Source organism: Lissotriton vulgaris, chromosome 11 (genome assembly GCF_964263255.1).
Source record: "Lissotriton vulgaris chromosome 11, aLisVul1.2, whole genome shotgun sequence".
NCBI lineage: Eukaryota > Metazoa > Chordata > Amphibia > Caudata > Salamandridae > Lissotriton > Lissotriton vulgaris.
The window spans coordinates 148,488,820-148,509,866 of record NC_141699.1 but is presented as its reverse complement, the minus strand read 5'-3'; the positions used below and the strand labels follow the sequence as shown (position 1 = coordinate 148,509,866).

At 47.3% G+C, this 21,047-nt stretch overlaps 1 protein-coding gene across 2 annotated transcripts in view; it reads left to right on the top strand.

Annotated features, from left to right (window-relative positions):
- Positions 1–21,047, top strand: part of MLXIP (MLX interacting protein) — a 2,166,122-nt gene that overhangs the window by 1,264,625 nt on the left and 880,450 nt on the right. For both annotated transcript variants that reach the window (XM_086942977.1, XM_086942976.1), the window contains one exon: positions 12,207–12,331. In XM_086942977.1, the coding sequence (XP_086799103.1) occupies positions 12,207–12,331 (125 nt within the window). The remainder of the gene's footprint in view (positions 1–12,206; positions 12,332–21,047) is intronic.

Below are 21,047 nucleotides of genomic sequence, written 5' to 3'. Positions count from 1 at the left end.
TGAAGCCTCAGCTCCACAAAATGGATGCTGCCACCACAGACACAAGTCTGACCTCCTGCTGCTGGGAGTCCTTCCAGAGAGGAGAACTTGGACAAAGGGTTTCCTGTCCGGGGCGGTGCTCGCACCATCCCAGACAGGGTTTTGTGTATCCTGGGTAGGCAGGGCTTTACAGGAAGGTGACTACGGAGTGGCACCCCGGTGCTCACTACGCATCTGCCGGCTAGAACCAGTTCCAGGGGCACACCAGCCCCTGGCCTGGGGAAAGCCCGGCATAGGAGAGGGGTGTAACCACCCCCCTTCCTGGTCCCACCCCTAGGGCAGGACCTAGTCGCGTACCCACCCCTTTCTTTAGGATAAAGGCAGGAGCGGGGACCCTTCCAAATTAGATCATCTTTGAATCAAGAACTACTTTCTACGAAAGGAACTCTCGACTCTTCTCAAGATTTCTCCCTTGTGGCTAAGGAGTAGTCACCCTGCATCCGCAGGCACCATCTAAGAACTCTGCGGTTTGCTGCACGTCCTTCCTCAGGAATCCGACTGCCCAGCTCGACGAGAACCGGCTTCCCTGGCACCTCTGACCTCTACCCACATTGTCAGCCCAGCTGAGATCCGTGGGTGCGACGAGACCTCGAGGGACGGGCCATCATCAGAACCTGCACGATTTCTAAACCAGCACGACCACCGAGGGATCCTCTGGTGAGTGCTCGGGGGTCCGAGAAGCCCCGACCCTGAGCAGCTTCAGCACCGAAGTGCAGCCTCCCAGCATCTCCACGATCTGCGTGGGGCCCTTCTGCTCTTTGCTATTCATCACGTTGTCTAGTTACTAGCCCGCTGGCTTGTGGCCTTCTCGACGTCGTCCGACAACAACGCTGCTGGTCTGGTTGCTCTAGACCGGCCTTTGCTCCCTTCTGAAAGAGGAGCACCCCGGACCCTCCTGGTCCACTCCTGGGCCCAGCGACGCCGACCGCATCAATCTTCGTGGGACAGCTCGCCCCTCCATCCGGGTCGCCGACAACGCCTCCTGGTCCGTGAGACTGCAGAGCCTAGCGTCGCCCACTCACCTAGTTGAGGTGACGATCATCCGGTACCCTCCTGGTACCCTCTGACTACTGGCTAGTAGTTACGAACTTGGTCCCCTCTGCTTTCAGGTGTCATCCATCTCTGATCCAGGCTTGGATCTCTACGAACTATCTCCACTGGTCGCCGGCCAGCAACTCCTTCCTTCCGGCTCCTGGTTCGTCAGCGAGGACTCCCGACATCTGTAAAGACTTGTGCAACCGCAGCCCCTAGGCTAGGTAACTTCGGCATTTCGGTGCCCGCATAACCTCCTTATTTAAGGGTCCAGAGTCACTGTCACTTCCGACTTATCTTATCGGGTTCGCCCGAGAACACTAAACTTTCCGTGCCCTCGGGCATTTGTGTAGATTGTGCACTTGAAGTATTTTCCTAAGAGTTTTGTTGTGTGCTTAGTACCCTGTCCTCACCAAGAGTACAGGGCTGTTGTGATTCTAATAAATACACTGTTTATTTTCATAACACTTGTGTGGTGTCCTTTCACTTGGTGTTCAAGGGGTATATGTGATGGTATAACAGCTGGCTTAACACGCCCTTTAGAGTTTAGCCCGAAGACTGCTCGTATCCACGCTACTAGGATAGCTGGTCTGAGGTTGACTTACAACCAATCACCATAAGGGTCGTTTGGACTGATGCATAGTGATCACTAGAATAGTGAACACTGCATATCAGGCCAACTTCTCACATTGGTGAGCAGCGGTTGGGATTTGAGCTTACTGTTGTTTTACCACACGTATCCTAAGAATATCTTGTGAAAGATCGCACTCCAGGTACATATAACTTAGCTTAGAATACTCTGAGTTCTACTGAACCAGCTGTTGGAGCTCCTCAAGGCTTAGCACACCTTGGCTGCAACTCTTAGCAAGGGATCAGTAGGTAAACATATAGTGTAGGTAGGTGCATCACTTACACCACACTAGAAGCAGCATGTCAGACAAAGGAGGAAACTCTGAGTCTCCCCTTGTGTCAGTTGACCCTCCGCAGGTCACTTCCAGATATGCTGCACTTAGCTTCCAAGAGATGCGACAGATCTGTACATCCAGGAAGCTAAAACAGGGTGCAAACCCTACCATTCCGTTTCTGATTGGTCTCTTGGAGACTTATGATGCTAGGAGGGCTGGTAACACAGACCCTTCTCATCCAGATGGGAATATGCCCCCCCTCGAGGGAACCTTAGGTGACCCTGACCTTATCCATCTCTCTGCAGAAGGTGAAGAGGAGGATGAGGATCTAGAGCCATCTGAGGACGAGGCAGACAAAGGTCCAGTAGTAGTTAGCCAGCTAACTAGGGACAACTTAAGCCGGCTCGAGAATGGTACTAGGAGACCCCTGGGGCCCCTCTCAGGCCAGCTTAACATTGGGAATGGACGAGTTAGGTCTCTGTCGAGAGGCTCTAATAGGTCCGTTCGAACCAATGGCTCTCGAGGCTCTTCTCAAAGAGGGATGACATCCCCTCAGAGGAGAGTTTACGAAGCTAAAGTGCGGGAAGTCAATCTGAGGATTGAAAGGGAAGAACTTGCTCTGGCCAAAGAGAGACTCGCCTTTGCTAGAGAGCAAGAATTGAGTGGGAAAAACCCCACTGGTGGCAGCATTCCCCCAAGGGAAAACAGGAGTTTAGACACTAGACACCTGAGTAAGATAGTGCCCCCCTTTAAGCAAGGCGATGATATCCACAAATGGATTACTGCTTTGGAGAGGGCCTGCACTGTACAGTGTGTCCCCCAAAGTCAGTGGGCAGCTATCTTGTGGCTCTCCTTTGAAGGTAAAGGTAGAGATAAGCTCCTCACTACTAGAGCTGAGGACGCTAACGATTACCAGGTCCTGAAAAACACATCGATTGATGGGTTCGGCCTAACCACTGAGCAGTACAGGTTGCTGTTCAGGGATACCCAGAAAACTCAGTCTCAGGACTGGTCTGATTTTGTGGATTGTGCCACTAAGGCTTTGGAGGGCTGGTTGCTGGGCAGTAAGGTTACTGATTACACAGGATTGTATAATTTGATCATGCGAGAACAGATTTTAAACAATTGTCAGAACCAGTTGTTGCATCAGCACCTTGTTGACTCGGATCTGACCTCTCCCCAAGAATCGGGAAAGAAGGCAGACAGATGGGTCAGAACAAGGGTTAAGCAAAACCAGGGCCAGAACCAGGGTGGTCAGAAGAAAGTAGACCAGAAGGGTAAAGATTCTAAGGGTGAACAAAATGACCAGAAGTCTTCGACAGGTCCCCAACAACCCAAAGAGGGGGGGTGGGTCAGGCTTCCCAGAAAAAGAAGAATCAAGAAGGCCAATCGAAAAGGTGGTGCCAATACTGTAAAAGTAAAACTCACTGGTTTAGTGAGTGCACCAAGAAAGGTGGGCAGACTCCTGCTACTGCAGCCCCTAAGGCACCTGTGCCCCCTAGTACAGCCAGCAGTAGTAGTGCACCTCCCAAGGGACTAGTTGGGTTAACCTTGGGTTCTGAGGGGTGTGACAACTTAGTTGGCACACTCACTCAGGCTGTCCATGTCTGTACAGGGGATGTGGATATGTCCCCTGATGTCAGTCCCAATACTTTGGGCAAATACAGGCAGATGCCTTTAATAAATGGAAGAATGGCTCAGGCCTATAGGGACACTTGTGCCAGTGTCACCATGGTGACGCCTAACTTTGTGGACCCTGGACAGATCATGCCAGGTACAGATTTCCTGGTGACCAATGCCAGCAACGTCACTACCAGTCATAGTATGGCGATTGTTGCTTTCTCCTGGGGAGGGGTAAATGGCCAGAAAAAGGTTGTTGTTAGTTCAGACCTCCCAGTGGATTGTTTGTTGGGCAATGATTTGGAGTCATCACAATGGTCAGAAGTGGAGCACAGGACTCACATGGAGATCTTAGGCTTGCCAGCACATGTGCTTGCTGTGACTAGGTCACAGGTCAGACGATGCCCCACTGAACCGGTGCTGGATCCTGGAACAATGGACCAGACACCTCCCAAGAAGAAGAGCAGTAGGGTTAAGGCATCGCCTTCCCCCTTGCCCCAGGTCGAGGATCAAGTCTCAGAGGAGGCTGACCTCCAGGAATTGCGGGAAACTGAACCTAAAGAACTCGAACTTGATCAAGTTGAGTTTCTGGGCTCAGGGGGACCCTCACGAGAAGACCTGGGGAAGGACCAGTTAGACTGCCCTTTCCTTGAACCCCTCAGACAGCAGGCTGCTGCTGAGGCTGCTGGGAACGCCACAGGTACCCACAAGGTATACTGGGAGGATGGACTCCTGTTCACTGAGGCAAGAGACCCCAAGCCTGGCATGACCAGGAGGCTGGTTATCCCCTTGTCTCAGCGTCGTTTCCTTCTTACCTTGGCCCACGAGATTCCCTTAGCAGGACACTTAGGCCAGACGAAGACGTGGGACAGGCTTGTCTCACACTTTCACTGGCCTCACATGAACGAGGATACCAAGGAGTTTTGTCGCTCCTGTGTCACTTGCCAAGCCAGTGGTAAGTCAGGTGGCACAACAAAGGCCCCCCTTATACCAATGCCTGTGGTGGGGGTGCCCTTTGAAAGAGTGGGGATTGACATTGTCGGTCCAATGGAACCTCAGACAGCATCAGGGCACAAGTTTATACTGGTGGTAGTGGATCATGCCACCAGGTATCCTGAAGCTATTCCCCTTAGGACCACTACAGCACCTGTTGTGGCAAGAGCCCTAGTTGGAGTGTTCTCCAGATTGGGTTTCCCTAAGGAGGTTGTCTCCGACAGAGGTGCAAACTTCATGTCGAGCTACTTGACTGCTATGTGGAAGGAATGTGGTGTTAACTACAAGTTCACTACACCCTATCATCCACAATGCAATGGGCTTGTTGAAAGGTTCAACAGGACCCTAAAAGGGATGATTCATGGACTACCTGAAAGCTCCGGCGTAGATGGGATGTCCTGATTCCCTGCCTTTTATTCGCTTATAGAGAAGTCCCACAGAAGGGGGTTGGCTACAGCCCTTTTGAACTTTTGTACGGGCATCCTGTAAGAGGACCCCTGTGTTTGGTGAAGGAAGGATGGGAGAGACCTCTCAAAAAGCCTGCAACCAACATAATGGACTATGTGCTTGGTCTCCGCTCTCGGATGGCTGAGTACATGGAAAAGGCATCTGAAAACCTTAAGGCCAGCCAAGAACTCCAAAAAGCTTGGCATGACCAAAAGGCTGTCCTGACTGTTTACCAGCCTGGACAGAAGGTGTGGGTGTTGGAGCCAGTGGCCCCAGCAGCACTCAAAGACAAATGGTCTGAGCCCCACACGATTCTTGAGCAAAAGGGAGAGGTCACCTACCTGGTGAACCTTGGCACTCCCCGGAGCCCCCACAGGGTGCTCCATGTTAACCGGCTCAAAGCATATATATTTTTTTTTTGTATGTTCTTATATAGCGCTCGAATCACCCGGAGGCATCTCGGCGCTTGCCTTGGGAACCCGTCCTGGCTTTTCCCTGTGAGATAGCCCCTAACGGGCATCTCCAAGGTGAAAGCCAGGCATCCCGCCGCGGGGGGCCGTTGTGGAGATTAAGCAAGCTTAATGCCCAGAGTTGCAGAGTGTGAACCCAGGATTAGGTCAGGCACCGAAGCGAGAATTATCGAGTCCGTGGACATTTGAGCTCAAGACCCTGCCGCGTCGGGAATTGAACCCTGGTCCCGGGTCTGACCTCTGCTTCAGGGTCTGCCTGCTCTAACCAGTGAGCCACACTTCTCCACATATGTCGACAGGAAGGACATGAGCTTGCTCATGGCCATAGATGAGGGACAGGAGGAAGAGAGTGACCCTCTCCCAGACCTGCTCACTCAGAATCCTGATGATGGATCAGTGGACGGTGATGTCTTTTGTGGCAGCCTCTCTGAACATCAACAGAAGGATTGTAAACAGGTTCTTCAATCCTTCCGGCATATGTTCTCTCTAACACCCAGTCAGACCAATTGGTGTACCCATGAGGTTGACACTGGTGACAGCTTGCCCATCAAGAGAAAAATCTACAGGCAGCCCGATCACGTTAGAGACTGCATCAAAACTGAAGTGCAGAAAATGTTGGAGTTGGGAGTCATTGAACCCTCGGATAGCCCGTGGGCTAGTCCCGTAGTTCTAGTGCCGAAGCCTCACACCCCGGGTGGTAAGAAAGAGATGAGGTTCTGCGTAGACTACAGGGGTCTCAATGCAGTCACTAAGACTGATGCCCACCCAATACCAAGGGCAGATGAGCTTATAGATAGATTGGCTTCTGCCAACTACTTAAGTACATTTGACCTGACAGCTGGGTATTGGCAAATCAGGTTAGCTGAGGACGCCAAGCCCAAGACAGCATTTTCTACCCCTGGTGGGCATTATCAATTTGTGGTAATGCCCTTTGGTTTGAAGAATGCACCTGCCACCTTCCAAAGGCTGGTGAATCACGTTCTCACTGGGCTGGATGACGTCTGTGCGGCGTATCTTGACGATATTGCTGTCTTTAGCTCCACCTGGGAGGATCACCTGGTCCACCTGAGGAAAGTGTTAGAGGCTCTGCAAGCAGCAGGTCTCACTATTAAGGCCACAAAGTGCCAGATAGGGCAGACAGAGGTTGTATACTTGGGCCACCTTGTAGGTGGAGGCCTAGTTCAACCACTGGAGAGCAAAATACAGACAATCAGGGACTGGGCTCCTCCAACCACCCAGACTCAGGTTCGAGCTTTCTTGGGCCTGACTGGTTACTACCGAAAGTTTGTCAGAAATTATGGATCGATTGTGACTCCACTTAATGAACTGACAAGTAAGAAAATGCCAAAAAAGGTTCAGTGGACAGCAGGCTGTCAAAAAGCATTCGATGACCTAAAACAGGCCATGTGCACAGCACCTATCCTCAAGAGTCCAGACTACTCCAAACCATTCATTGTCCAAACAGATGCTTCAGAGTTGGGTGTGGGAGCTGTTCTATCTCAACTGAATTTTGATGGTAATGACCAGCCCATTGCTTTTATAAGCAGAAGACTGACCCCCAGAGAGAAAAATTGGTCAGCTATTTAGAGGGAGATCTTTGCTGCGGTTTGGGCCCTGAAGAAACTGAGGCCATACTTGTTTGGCACTCATTTCAAGATTCAGACCGACCATAAGCCCCTCTTATGGCTAAATCAGATGAAGGGTGAAAACCCCAAACTGCTTAGGTGGTCCATTTCCCTACAGGGGATGGACTTCACAGTGGAGCATAGACCTGGCACTGATCATGGCAATGCAGATGGGCTCTCCAGGTATTTCCACTTAGAACAAGAAGACTCGCCTGGTCAAGGTTAGTTTATTGTCCCAACGTTTGGGGGGGGGGGGTAATGTAGGAGAGTAGGGTCTGCAATCCTATGATCACCCAGATTTTTTGCTTTTGTTTCACTGGTTTACAACTTTCTCTGGCTGTGGGCCTGCCAATCAGACCCACAGCCTGGCTGTTCTCTCGCTAAATTGACATGTGTACCTTAGGTGCATTACCAATTGGAACTGGGCCACCTTGTCAGACCCTGTAACTCAGGGCATCCGTGTACCCAGGGCCTACCAGGGGCTGAAGCATGCATTATGCCACCCCTGGATGGCCATCTAAATCTGACACAACTGGCTGCACGACAGCTGGGGCAAGGTGGCGTACTCGCCCTTTGCTTTAGATATAGTATACCTATATCTAACCCCAAAATGGACACCCGAATTCCTATCAGTCACTCCTATGGCAGGCCTTAACAATCCTGAAGGCAGAGTACGTGGAATCGTGTGAATTGGGCTCTGGCATGAGCCGAGCCCGGTTGCAGCTTGCGGAACCAAGACCCAATGGCTGTTCCATGATAACGCGTACCATATCGCTAACTCCGGTATCGCGTTATCAAGACATGTCGAGTAAGGTGTCATACGATTCGGGATCCTGACCCCTCACCAATGCTGGCGACGGGGTTAGCATTCCACCCTTCTAGAGGGACACGACATTTTCGTAACTGTGAACCCCGGTTAAAGTTAACTGAAGCCTCAGCTCCACAAAATGGATACTGCCACCACAGACACGAGTCTGACCTCCTGCTGCTGGGAGTCCTTCCAGAGAGGAGAGCTTGGACAAAGGGTTTCCTGTCCGGGGCGGTGCTCGCACCATCCCAGACAGGGTTTTGTGTATCCTGGGTAGGCAGGGCTTTACAGGAAGGTGACTGCGGAGTGGCACCCCGGTGCTCACTACGCATCTGCCGGCTAGAACCAGTTCCAGGGGCACACCAGCCCCTGGCCTGGAGAAAGCCCGGCATGGGAGAGGGGTGTAACCACCCCCCTTCCTGGTCCCACCCCTAGGGCAGGACCTAGTCGCGTACCCACCCCTTTCTTTAGGATAAAGGCAGGAGCGGGGACCCTTCCAAATTAGATCATCTTTGAATCAAGAACTACTTTCTACGAAAGGAACTCTCGACTCTTCTCAAGATTTCTCCCTTGTGGCTAAGGAGTAGTCACCCTGCATCCGCAGGCACCATCTAAGAACTCTGCGGTTTGCTGCACGTCCTTCCTCAGGAATCCGACTGCCCAGCTCGACGAGAACCGGCTTCCCTGGCACCTCTGACCTCTACCCACATCGTCAGCTCAGCTGAGATCCGTGGGTGCGACAAGACCTCGAGGGACCGACCATCATCAGAATCTGCACGATTTCTAAACCAGCACGACCACCGAGGGATCCTCTGGTGAGTGCTCGGGGGTCCGAGAAGCCCCGACCCTGAGCAGCTTCAGCACCGAAGTGCAGCCTCCCAGCATCTCCACGATCTGCGTGGGGCCCTTCTGCTCTTTGCTATTCATCACGTTGTCTGGTTACTAGCCCGCTGGCTTGTGGCCTTCTCGACGTCGCCCGACAACAATGCTGCTGGTCTGGTTGCTCCAGACTGGCCTTTGCTCCCTTCTGAAAGAGGAGCACCCCGGACCCTCCTGGTCCACTCAAGACTCCATTTTAGGCCCACCACGTGGCCCTGAATTTGCCAAGGCTTGTTGCCCCAATCCTGGGCCCAGCGACGCCGACAGCATCAATCTTCGTGGGACAGCTCGCCCCTCCATCCGGGTCGCCGACAACGCCTCCTGGTCCGTGAGACTGCAGAGCCTAGCGTCGCCCACTCACCTAGTCGAGGTGACGATCATCCGGTACCCTCCTGGTACCCTCTGACTACTGGCTAGTAGTTACGAACTTGGTCCCCTCTGCTTTCAGGTCTCATCCATCTCTGATCCAGGCTTGGATCTCTACGAACTATCTCCACTGGTCGCCGGCCAGCAACTCCTTCCTTCCGGCTCCTGGTTCGTCAGCGAGGACTCCCGACGTCTGTAAAGACTTGTGCAACCGCAGCCCCTAGGCTAGGTAACTTCGGCATTTCGGTGCCCGCATAACCTCCTTATTTAAGGGTCCAGAGTCACTGTCGCTTCCGACTTACCTTATCGGGTTCGCCCGAGAACACTAAACTTTCCGTGCCCTCGGGCATTTGTGTAGATTGTGCACTTGAAGTATTTTCCTAAGAGTTTTGTTGTGTGCTTAGTACCCTGTCCTCACCAAGAGTACAGGGCTGTTGTGATTCTAATAAATACACTGTTTATTTTCATAACACTTGTGTGGTGTCCTTTCACTTGGTGTTCAAGGGGTATATGTGATGGTATAACAGCTGGCTTAACTCGCCCTCTAGAGTTTAGCCCGAAGACTGCTCGTATCCACGCTACTAGGATAGCTGGTCTGAGGTTGACTTACAACCAATCACCATAAGGGTCGTTTGGACTGATGCATAGTGATCACTAGAATAGTGAGCACTGCATATCAGGCCAACTTCTCACAGGGGGGGGTCGGGGCGCAGCAGGCCGTCTCAGGGAGGGTCTGCCCTGGTGAGTGGCAGGGGTCCGGACGAGGCACAAGAGGGCTCCAATCCCCGTGCCAGGGGTAGTCCACCGCCAGGCCCACCTGCTCCAGCCCAGATCCTGTTCTCCTCACCGTAATCAGAGGGGGTAGGCGGCCTCTATCAGCGTCCGGCGTCATCTCCCTTCGCCCAGCTCACGGGCCACCTCGTGTCTCTGTTGCAGCCAGGGGTCCAGTCGCCGCCCCGGTGATGCCGTAGTAGCAGTTAGGGGGAGAGCGACGACAGCGCTGAGGTACCAGTTGATTTTGCGCCGCGGCCCACCGCTTCAGGGCCTAGTGGGCCTGACACATCCCCGGCCTCAATTGGCTACAGGTGCCTGGCGGAAGGGTCCGCCGGTCGTCTTTTCCGGCGGGGCGGCTTGGAGCAAGCTGCCGACTCCGAACTTCTCCAGTACGAGGAAAAGTGTTTTGGGCTCCCTCGTTGGTGTTTTCATCAGGTTTCGGATGCTGGAAGCGGATAATTGGCCTGTGGTAGGGGAGCTTCACTCGGAGCTCTACCCAGGCACGTCTGCCGCCATTGCGTGCTCATCCACGCCTCCCACATATTACATCATCATGACATGGTCAGTGACATCACTGATGACATATCAAATGACATCACTGAATACATTATCCAGTGACTGAGTGTTTTTTAAATGTTTGAGTGTTAAATATATACAACAAGGTGTATTGATGAATCCGTGGCTGTATGAGTGCCTGTTAGGATGGTTCAGTGAGTGTGTGACTGACTGTATAAGTGAGTGATTAGGTGTCTCAGTGAATGTATAGGTGAGTGACTAGGTTTTGGGAATGTCTGTATCAGTCTGTCTTATGGTGTCTTTGTGGCTGTATGGGCTGCTGAGTGGGTATGTGAATGGCTACATGGGTGATTGAATGGGTGTCGGAGTACCCGTATGGGTGCATGAGTGTCTGTTTGGCTGGATGAGAGGGTGTGTGACTGCCTGCATGGATGTGTGATTTATTTATCAGGTACCATCCATGTGTCTGTGGAGCTTTGGTAATTACACATTTTCTCATTTTCGTATACATTCTGGTTAAACCGAGTATGTCCCTGTGTTGATTGCATGTATTCTATTTTTATCCTGTGCTTTTATGGTTTTAATATATGAAACCAAATAAAGTTCACTTGATTGCGACATATATATATATTTTGTGTTGTGTCATGCACTTTTTCACTTTGTGTCACCTGTTCACCAAGTCATGCTAATCATTGTTGTGTTCATGACAGCCGTATACGAAGGAATTTTATTTTGCATTTTTTAAGTATGACTTTGAATATACTTAGTAATGGCATCGATGTCTGTTGTTGTCTTTTTTTTATGTATTGTGGGGGTGTTGAATAAATGGTCAAGATAGGCTCACACTCCTTCAGACCATACATTGATCATTTTGGATACCAATCCTTTCACACAAAGAAATTGTGATACCCGACAAGAACGCATTGTAGTTTATAACCCCATACCCTACCTACACCATAGCACTGGGTAAAAGCATGTGACTGTTTTAAATGGACCATTCGCTGAATCATGTCACTAACCGAAGCCTTTGAGACACTCTAAAAACGTTATCATTGTTCTTTTTTGATTAGTTTGGTTTGAGTAAGAGAATTGGATGTGTTTTCTTGTCATCAAGTAACCTCTTGAAAGGGATTGGGTATTGACACCCATTTTTACAGGTAAGTAACTTCTTTTTCTGAAATGTCATAAAGTACTTTACTTTTAGTAACCAGCAGCTGCAAATCCATGGGTGTGGCTTACATTGGAGACCTGACAAAAGATCATCTGCAGTGCAAAAAACAAAACAAAAACAGATTGCTTCCTTCTAATATACATCTATCAGATAATGAAAGCACTCCACAGGAGGCAATATAATGTATCCAAAAGCAAAAACCTGATGGGTATAATAAACGCTCCTCTAGATGGAGCCAGAGCCCGCAAAGTGTATTTTCTAAAGAATAAGTAACAATAGGTATGCAGACAGCTACATTGTCAATCAAGCCAGACCTGAAAATGATAGTTGTTAAATGAGCGTATCCGAAAATAACTAAGACTTGGTTTACAACGAATTCGTTATGTATTCAATTATTTACATTTTGCTTGGTCACTGAATTTACATTTGTCACGTCAGAAAAATGAAGCACAATTAAGGAGATCTGTAACCAATAAGTCTTAGCCCGATGTAACTGCTTCCCATTGTGTACACTTCAGAGACAGTATGAAATAATAAAACAACTTATTTTGTTTCATTCAGATTTATTCTCTTTCAATCGTTTCCAGTCCGGAAATTATGTTAGTTCCATTTCTGTGCCTGCCAGTTCTGGTTCCGCTGCAACATCATCAGCCACGCCATTGCAAACTAGCAACCAGTCCTTTCAGGTAAATGCTTGTTTATGCAATCTGTAATATTTGCCTTTCTGATCCTAACGATTTGTAAAGAGTTGTTCATTTGATTATAAAGAAAAATCTGTGGAATACAGCAATCGACTTAAGCAAGGTTCTCAACTCACAGTTCAAAGTTCTTTTATTAAACATTTTTTAACTCATTGCATTATATTTCGCAAATTGAAATGCAACACATTCTGAAACCTTCAGCCCATTGTTCTCTAGAAGATATTTACAAAACCACTCTCTAAACAGAACTGTGACAGAATGGATTACAATGGAAATATGTAACCCAGGCACACTAGTTAAGAAAAGGAACCAACTTATAGGTATAATAGACAAGATACAGTCCACTGTAATTATTCCAACATATTATTTTTAGAACAATGGTTTTGTTGGAGTGCTTGATAATTCTTAAGAATTCCTTTAAAGTCACCTCTCATTTTACTGGAAGGACGTGGGTAAGTAGAAGGTAATTGTTTAAATGCAACCTTTGGTTATCTAATCAGTACAATGGGTTCCTACAGCATAATCCTCGGTTCCAAACTGAAATGAAATGTAATGAAATTTGATTTGTAGAGCGCATGGCTGCCCGGAAGCGTCCCAGCGCTTGCTTAGGGGACCCGTCCTGGTATTCTCCTGCGAGATAACCCATTACTGGGGATCCCCAAGGTGAAAGCCAGGCATCCCGCTGCGAGGGGCCGTTGTGGAGATTACCCTGCTTTAACAAACTGGCTTCCCTCTGTTGACATTGCACTGTCTTAATTGTCAGCACTGTGAACGTTGAGCCACACCTTTCTGGCACCTGGTCTCTTTGAGGGTCAGAATTAATTTAAAGGGCTGAATGGTTTCAAAATTAACATTATTTGAATCTTGGGAGTATCTCTTTTACACATAATATTTGGGCTTGTCCCTTTGATGTAGAACATCATTGTTTTGGGGCAATGGGTTGCTCACGTGGAATTGGATTGTGTTTAACCATATCCAATTACGAATAATTATTCCATTCAAGCAGGCAACCACTAGTGTCAAGATATCATGGATGCATCGAAACATTGTCAGTGACTGTTTGAGGATAAGACATGTTCCTCTATTTAGAAAGTCAAGCAAAGTGTAGCCACAACTATACCTCTAGGTCTTTCTTCAAACCAAATATTTTCACAGACTGTGCTGGATATTCTGGGGCTTTTGCTATCATTTTGGGAGAATTCAAATGCAGCCGCACCTACAGCAATAGTCCTTCAACTTTACAGATATGCAGCCAGACACGGACTGGGTGCCCGGTGGCTTAGTTATTGCAACAATAGCAGGGGAAACTTTGGACTGGTGGGCCCTTTAGATTATATCCAGAGGTTATTCTCTTCTGTTTATGGGAGACTGCTGTCCAAAGCTTCCATCACTTTCCTTCATTTAACTTCCATGCACACCCACTCACATCTTGAGTCTAATGAGCAGTATATTTGGTGCTCGGGGTCACGGCTGCTATTGTTTTCTAATACCCAAAAAAATGATTGGTGATCTGAGGCCCACATTTCATCTAGGATTCCTCAACAAATTTGTAAAAAAGATAAAAAGAGAGAAGTTCAGCATGGTTACACTTTTATTTTATTTTTGTTCTGCAAATGAAGCACTTATTAATTTGGTTTGAACTGAAGTTCCTATTGCTTCCCAACACAGGAAGCGCTTGAGAGTCCCAGTTGGAATTCAATATTTCTAGTTGGCATTTAAGTGGGAACTTTACAAATTACTGGTATTACCGATCTCTCAGATGTGAGGCTTTTCAAAGAGATAATTCAGCAACAGCATCCAACATATAATACCATCTGTACTGCTCCGCTCTTCTTCCTCCTCAGGATTCACAGGGGGGACGCTCTTGTGACACATTAGAGTTCTCCTGCTACACTGTATCGTAACCCACCTCCTTTACCCCCACTGTAGATAGTAATCCCAGAAAATGTGCCTTGATTGAGCATTGATTGCTCCCAGGTGACACCTATACTCTGATCTCTTGCATCTCAGTCTGTAGCTACCTTATCTGTCACCTTCTGCTTAAGGAGGACGTTCTCATGCATAACAGTAGGAGAGTCCTCAACTATTCTGGAGAATATAAGTCTGCATTTGTGGAACTTGAGCAGCTGACATTAGCATTTTATGATTTTCCTGAAGAAGTGCTAGAGGTCCTCCAGTCTGCTTGAGGTCCTTTTTTTCCTCTAGATGTTCCTGCACACTAAGGCCATATATTGCAGTGGGTGATCAGTTTTTGCAAGCAAGTTCCATAAACAATCTTTAGGTTTGCTGCCCCAGTAATGAACTCATATACTGCATTTTGCACTTTCTATAGCAGAGAAATATTTAAATGTAGGTGTAGTCAAAAGCTTTTAAGTGACCAATGTATCCTGCTTCTTTACGAAACATCAACATCCTGATAGAGACTTCTAACCACAGATTGCTCACCTTTTGAATATTCCCCTAACATCAGACTGGATCCGGAAACTTTGGAGCAGTACCTCTGTAACCTAGTAGATGGTGCCATGTGGCTCTTCTGACACTATTCCACTTTGGAAATGATGTGCGGGGCCCATGTAGGTGCCACTCCCATGTGCTCCAAGTTCCTTTCTTTTGGATACAAAACTACCTCTCACCTCTATGAGACAGTTTTTGAACCAGTTTTTAAGTGTGCAAGGAAAGTGTCACCTTCCAATATGACAGGATTCAAACCCTGCAAGGACTGTCGCACACAAATCTCTTTGACAGATCTTCAGTAAGGTTGCTGTGGTACCTGTGGTGGAACCATGACTGTAAGGCCTGCAGTGACTGAGCATCAATGAACCAGAAGACCATATGAGACCTTGATGTGAAACTCTGTCACCAGGCACAGGAAGACTCTGTGACTAGACCAGTTCAAGTCAAAGGGTCGGTCCATTTACTGGTCCCAAAGTTGCAGGAGTTTTTCCCAAGATCGGTCGCCTTTGCACTCCCAAGATAACCTCATAGAAAAACAAAAAAGACAATACTGTTAGACATGTTAACCAAATCAACTGCATCAAAAGCAGAAAAAGTAAGTACAACTAACCCAGGCCTCACATCCAAAACTAATACCCATCCTCCAAACATAGGTGATAAACATTCTCTCATCACAAGAACTTTCATGAAGGAGCCGTTGCGCTATCTTTATGAGGACATCTCCTTCCTCAGGGCAAACCTTACAAGAGATCTTAATGGGATGAGCTAAACAAGCTCGCTAAGGAAATTGAGTTGCAACCTTAGAAGACTTGGGAAACAAACAAAGGGAGGAAATTGAGGCAATCGACCAGAATTGCTCACAGTCAAAGACCAGAATATGTTTCTACAAAACCACATTGAATACCTCAAAAATCAATTGGGGGCACACAATATAAGAATCTGAGATGCACTACATGAAGTAGAAGGACATTGAGAGACATGTGACAGACTCTTCCACCCTGTTGTCCCAAAAAACAATCAAGAAGAGATATGCCTGGACCAAACACACCGCGGGGAGTGTCAGCCACCTAAAAGCTCATACCTGCTGACATCTTGACATGCGTACTTAACTTTAAACTAAAGGACGAAATTGGTCATGGCAGGGCAAAAGGCCTTTGAGGGAAATAAACTGTTGCTGTTCCAGGACTTATCTGTGGTCCCTCTGCAGAGCGCCGTGACTTATATCTGCTGGATTTAGTCAGATACAGATAGATTTGCCTTATTTTTTAATGCGACGACCCACTTTGCTAAAGGGAGGGGGGTCACTCACAGAGGTCTCACCAACATTCCCAGTGAGTGAGAGGGACAGTTCCTCATGTTTACCACAATGTGACCTCCAGAAAGCCCAGAGAAGTGGAAGATGGAGAAGGGCCATTGGTAACAAAAGAGAGACAAAACTGAACTTTGAATTTATAGCCCAAACAGAAAGCCTCATTGAAATGGCATAGGCACTGCCACTTCTAACACTTATGAATAGCTTGCTGCATGGACAGTAAAATGACAGCTCCTTGTGGGGCACAGTTTGCAAAGGCAGTTAGGTATTGCCCTGGCGGAGGGGACACCAGGTGTTTCATGTTCAGAAGGTTGGTTACACTTGATCTCCTCCCTTTGGAGTTCAAACTATTTTGAATATTAAGTTGCCAGTTGAGGTATGGGGAAAAGGAGTAAGTTGTCAAATTCACATTACAGGGGCGAGAAGTTAGGGAAGATAAGCCATGTCAAACACTGGGCACGCCTAACTTTGAGGATGTATTCTACTCTGCATTCAATGCACAACCACAAACATGAAACACCAGATACTCAGGGGAAGGGAGGGGGAAACCATGAGAAAAGAACAGTCACACACTGAACATGTACACTAATGTTGTCCTTGTGTCACTATTTGACCCAGTACATTCCCCCTCAGCCTTGTCAGAGGAAATAGGAGATTTGGGGGAGGTTTTAGGATTTAGTTGAAACCTGCAAAAATGCCAGATACAGAATATCTGCATATCTGAAGATCAGGACCAGATACAAATACAGTGTCCCCTAGGCTGAACATACACTTGGGGAGCATATTACATCCTCCGCAAATTTAAATTTCTCCAGTATTGGATCTTTCATAGATTCACATGCTTCAAAGTGAGTCTCCCACGGTAAAACTAGAAAAGCAGTATATGTAGTAACATATCTCAATCTTAACAAAAGCCAAACTCCAACCAATCAGGTTGCAGCACCCTCTAGAACACTCCCCTTATAGCCTTACATCTGTCAGATTTTCTATTGCACGTCGTGTGAGGGATTCTTCTCTGAGCTCTGCTCAGTTCAACGTCACACCTAATTTAAAAAAGATTGCTGCAGTTTGTTACCGCTAGCTAACATCTGCTGAACACATCTGACTGCCTACAATTTCAGATCTGACTAAAAATGCCTTTTTAGACCATGTGGAGCCTGTGGAAAGAAGAGGCTGCATTCTGAAGGCCAGCACAAGGACTGCATATGCTGTCCAACCCATCTCACAAAGTACAATATTGAAAGATCTGCCTCACTTTTTTTTCAAAAACCTTGAAGGATAGAGAGAGGAGATAGTTACTATGGCTTCAGAAACTAAATAACAAGGACCACCCAGTTTATGGGGAGTATAGTGAAGACGGTTCCTCATCTGCCAAGAGGATGCTTAAAAGACATGGGTCAAAAGTTGTCACCTCCCAAAAAGGCTTTAAAAAAGACTCCCCATGGGTCTTCTAAGGAACAATGCCTCTTTGACACACATTCTTAGAAACATAGACGGCATGAAATCTCCTCAGAAAAAACAGAGAAATCTAAATCTGAATCTACCACTCCATCTCCTCAGGTTTCCCATGAATTCAAAAAACCGTCATCAGCATCGTTGACGGAGAAATAGTTGACGAGTACACAATAAATGAAGAAATCATCTACTACACTGTTGACGACTGCATCAACCACAATGCCAGTGACAACGGTGATCATAGTCAGTTCACTGACTACGACTACCACGTCAATGACCATACAGTCTCCGGTGACTGTATTTTGGACAGTCAAGTTAGTTTCTACTTTTTGCCGGCAGCGCTGTCGGCTATGAACACATTACCATCTACGCAACCTACAAGACCATTGTCCACAACACTAATGATGACGGAAAAACAAAAACAACTGGAGAAAGCTTTTTCTCTAGTAGTAGAGCACACTTAATGGATAAGTGATAAGTGTGCTCTACTACTAGATTCACATGCCTGAATCAACCCCGTCGCCAAGGCGGGAGTCCCACGGTAAAATACAAAAGCAGTGCCTAAGTAAATAACAGTAGTAGGCTAAAAGAAAGCCCAAGGGCCTACATCTTAGTAACCTATCTACATCATTATATGAAAAGAAATAAAAATAGTTCCAACCAATCGGCTACCAGCACCCTCTAGAACCTTCCCCTCAGATTTTCACTGCACGTCATGTGGAAAGGAGTCTCCCTGAGCGCCTACACAGTTCTTCACTTCATTTCTTCTGAATGTCTGATAAGGCTCTTTTTAGACCCTGCAAGACCTATGAAAAGAAGATGACCAGCATAAAGACTGCATCCACTGCCTTCATCCAAAGCATGTTGCTAAGGATTGTAGAATTTGACGTACTTTCCCTACTAAAACTCTTAGGGATAGGGAGGCAAGGCTACTTTTATGGCTAAAATCTTCCCCAGCTGAGGAGGATGACAAGGCCTCAACTTCAAGTAAAAGGGCTACATCGCATGACAGCTCTTCCAGTGAGGGAAGAAAACATCACAAGGCTTCCCATGATGTTTCTGACCATTCACAGAGGTCACCTAAACTTTCCTCTGGGTCAACGCTCTCTTCGCCCTCTGAGGGATCTAAGAGACCATCGACCTCTAAAACCATGAGTAAACCCCAGGTTAAAACTCCTACGCTGGTTTAATCATCGATGGTTTCGGTGACTACTGGTGCCCCTTTGTCGACGGCTACTCTCTCGACAATAGCCATCTCTTCTCCTATTGTGTCAACCAAGATCTCTGTCATGTCTAAGAAACCTGTTCTTAAAGACCTGTCGACGAAGAGTTAATCTTCTAAGTCTCCGTCGACGAAGGTTCCATCGACGGCAAAGGTATTTCCACCTTTAAAGTCAACCTAGTCGTCGTCAACGACTGTTCCGTCGACGTCTACTTCAGTGATGACCCCGTCGACGAAGAGCCTGTCGACGAAGAGCCCGTGAACGATAATCCCGTCGACGACTAAGAGCCCATTGACAAAGAGCTTGTCGACGACAATTCCACCAGACTCTCAGCCATCAGCAGTAGTACTTTTACCTTCACAATCAAAGCCTATATCATATACACATTTTCAACTAAAGACAAAGGCAGGATTTCAGTAAGATATCTCCTCTCCTACCATCTCATATCTTGGAAACTTACGTCGAAGATGAAGATTCTGACGACGAGGAACCGTTTGGCATAGCTCGCCACCCCTCTGAGCTTAACATAAAGTGCCAAGAAGACGAAAATGATGAGGAGTACCAGGAACACTATTATCAGTAAGATCTTACTACACCATATCATAGACCTCCCAGAAGGGAGATGGGTCATAGAGAGATGAGTCATCTTCCTCCTACGCTCATTCAAGATCTTCAAGCCATGCTGGCAGATTACCATCAAAGGTTTCCCCCACAAAAGGCAGGCCCAGACAATCCACCGCCACCAACGGAGGTGCCGGATTCGCTACCTCAGACAGAGTTTCCTGCTTCGCTGCATCACCCTTATGGTTCATTGCCACAAATACACCATGATACTTCCTCGGAGGAGGAAGAGGTTGAAGAGGGTGGGTTACCTGACAAAGCTACTAGTGTGGATCGTTGAGATGATTATATCATACCAATGCCTTCTCCACCCATTCCTCAGCCTTCGGATTCCCCCCCTGAGGACATCGGGGGTTTTCATAACTTGATGCAACGTGCAACATCCAGATTTCAATTGCCGTTACAGTAGAGCACACAGATTGTTTTTACATGACTTCAAATAATAGTATAGAAAAGCCACACAAGCGGTTCCTATCATTGATTATATCTGGAATGAAGGAATTAAGATTATGAAAACGCCTGCTTCCATCCCGGCTGTACTCCCTCGCATTGAGAAAAAGTACTGTGTTCCTCCTGATACTCCATCTTGCCTAATTGGTCATCCCCGGCCATATTCAGTAATATCGCAAGCCGCCCAACAAAGATCCAAAAATCTGGCTATGCCCATAACAACACCGCCTGATAAGGAAGGACAGAGGTTTGACCCTTGTAGGTAAAAAATTCCACTATGGCAGCAGCTTCTATTAAAGCTGTGAATTCCCTGCAATACTCAGCCGTTATGACCGCCAGATGTGGTCAGATTTGGTGGAATTTATGGACCTCCTCCCTGAGGACCGTAAACAGGACTCAAGAAAGATACTTTTGGAGGGAGAACGAGCCGCATCTGAGATCATAGATTGCTCTCTGTGTAGTGTAGTTCCTATATTCCCAATAGGCTCTGCGCATTGGAATTACATAAACTGCAGTTTAGACGTAGGTCTTAGGTCGACTAGGTCTGTACTGAATATGTTAGACTTAATTGGGTATGCCAGCTAGCTCAGAGGTCCCTAGAAACTTTCTCGAATGAACAGGAAGGAGTTAACTTTCCTGATTAGACAAGAAGGGATTAGTTTCTGACATAAGACGTCACTAAGAACTGGCAGTTCTTTCAGGACTTGCAGGAGTTCTAGGACAAATCAAAACAAAAGCAGGGGGAATTCCCGGGCTGCTGGAGGTTTGGTTTGTTTGAAGAACGCGTTGTACGTTCTAGGAGTCTAAGGAAGTAGCCTTGCCGTATTTGGACTGCATTGGCTATTACTAAATATGGATATGATTCTTATGCCTTTATAAGGATATGATTTGTTTTAACCACACTAGGGCATAAATCGGGAATATTTAATTAGGGTCCTAGATACGTTCACAACACCCACTCCACGTATAATGTCCATCATTACTAAATACTAAGCAATATATAAACATATAAGTATGCATGTGTTTTACAGCCGAACCCCAAAATACATCAAATGCATTTAAAATGGTAGATACGCGAAAATGAGTATTATACTGTACGCTTTCAAGCAGTGGTATCATTCAGATAAAATTTGGTTCATTTAGAATGTTGACTAAATCACGAAAATTACATTCATGAAATGGCTCT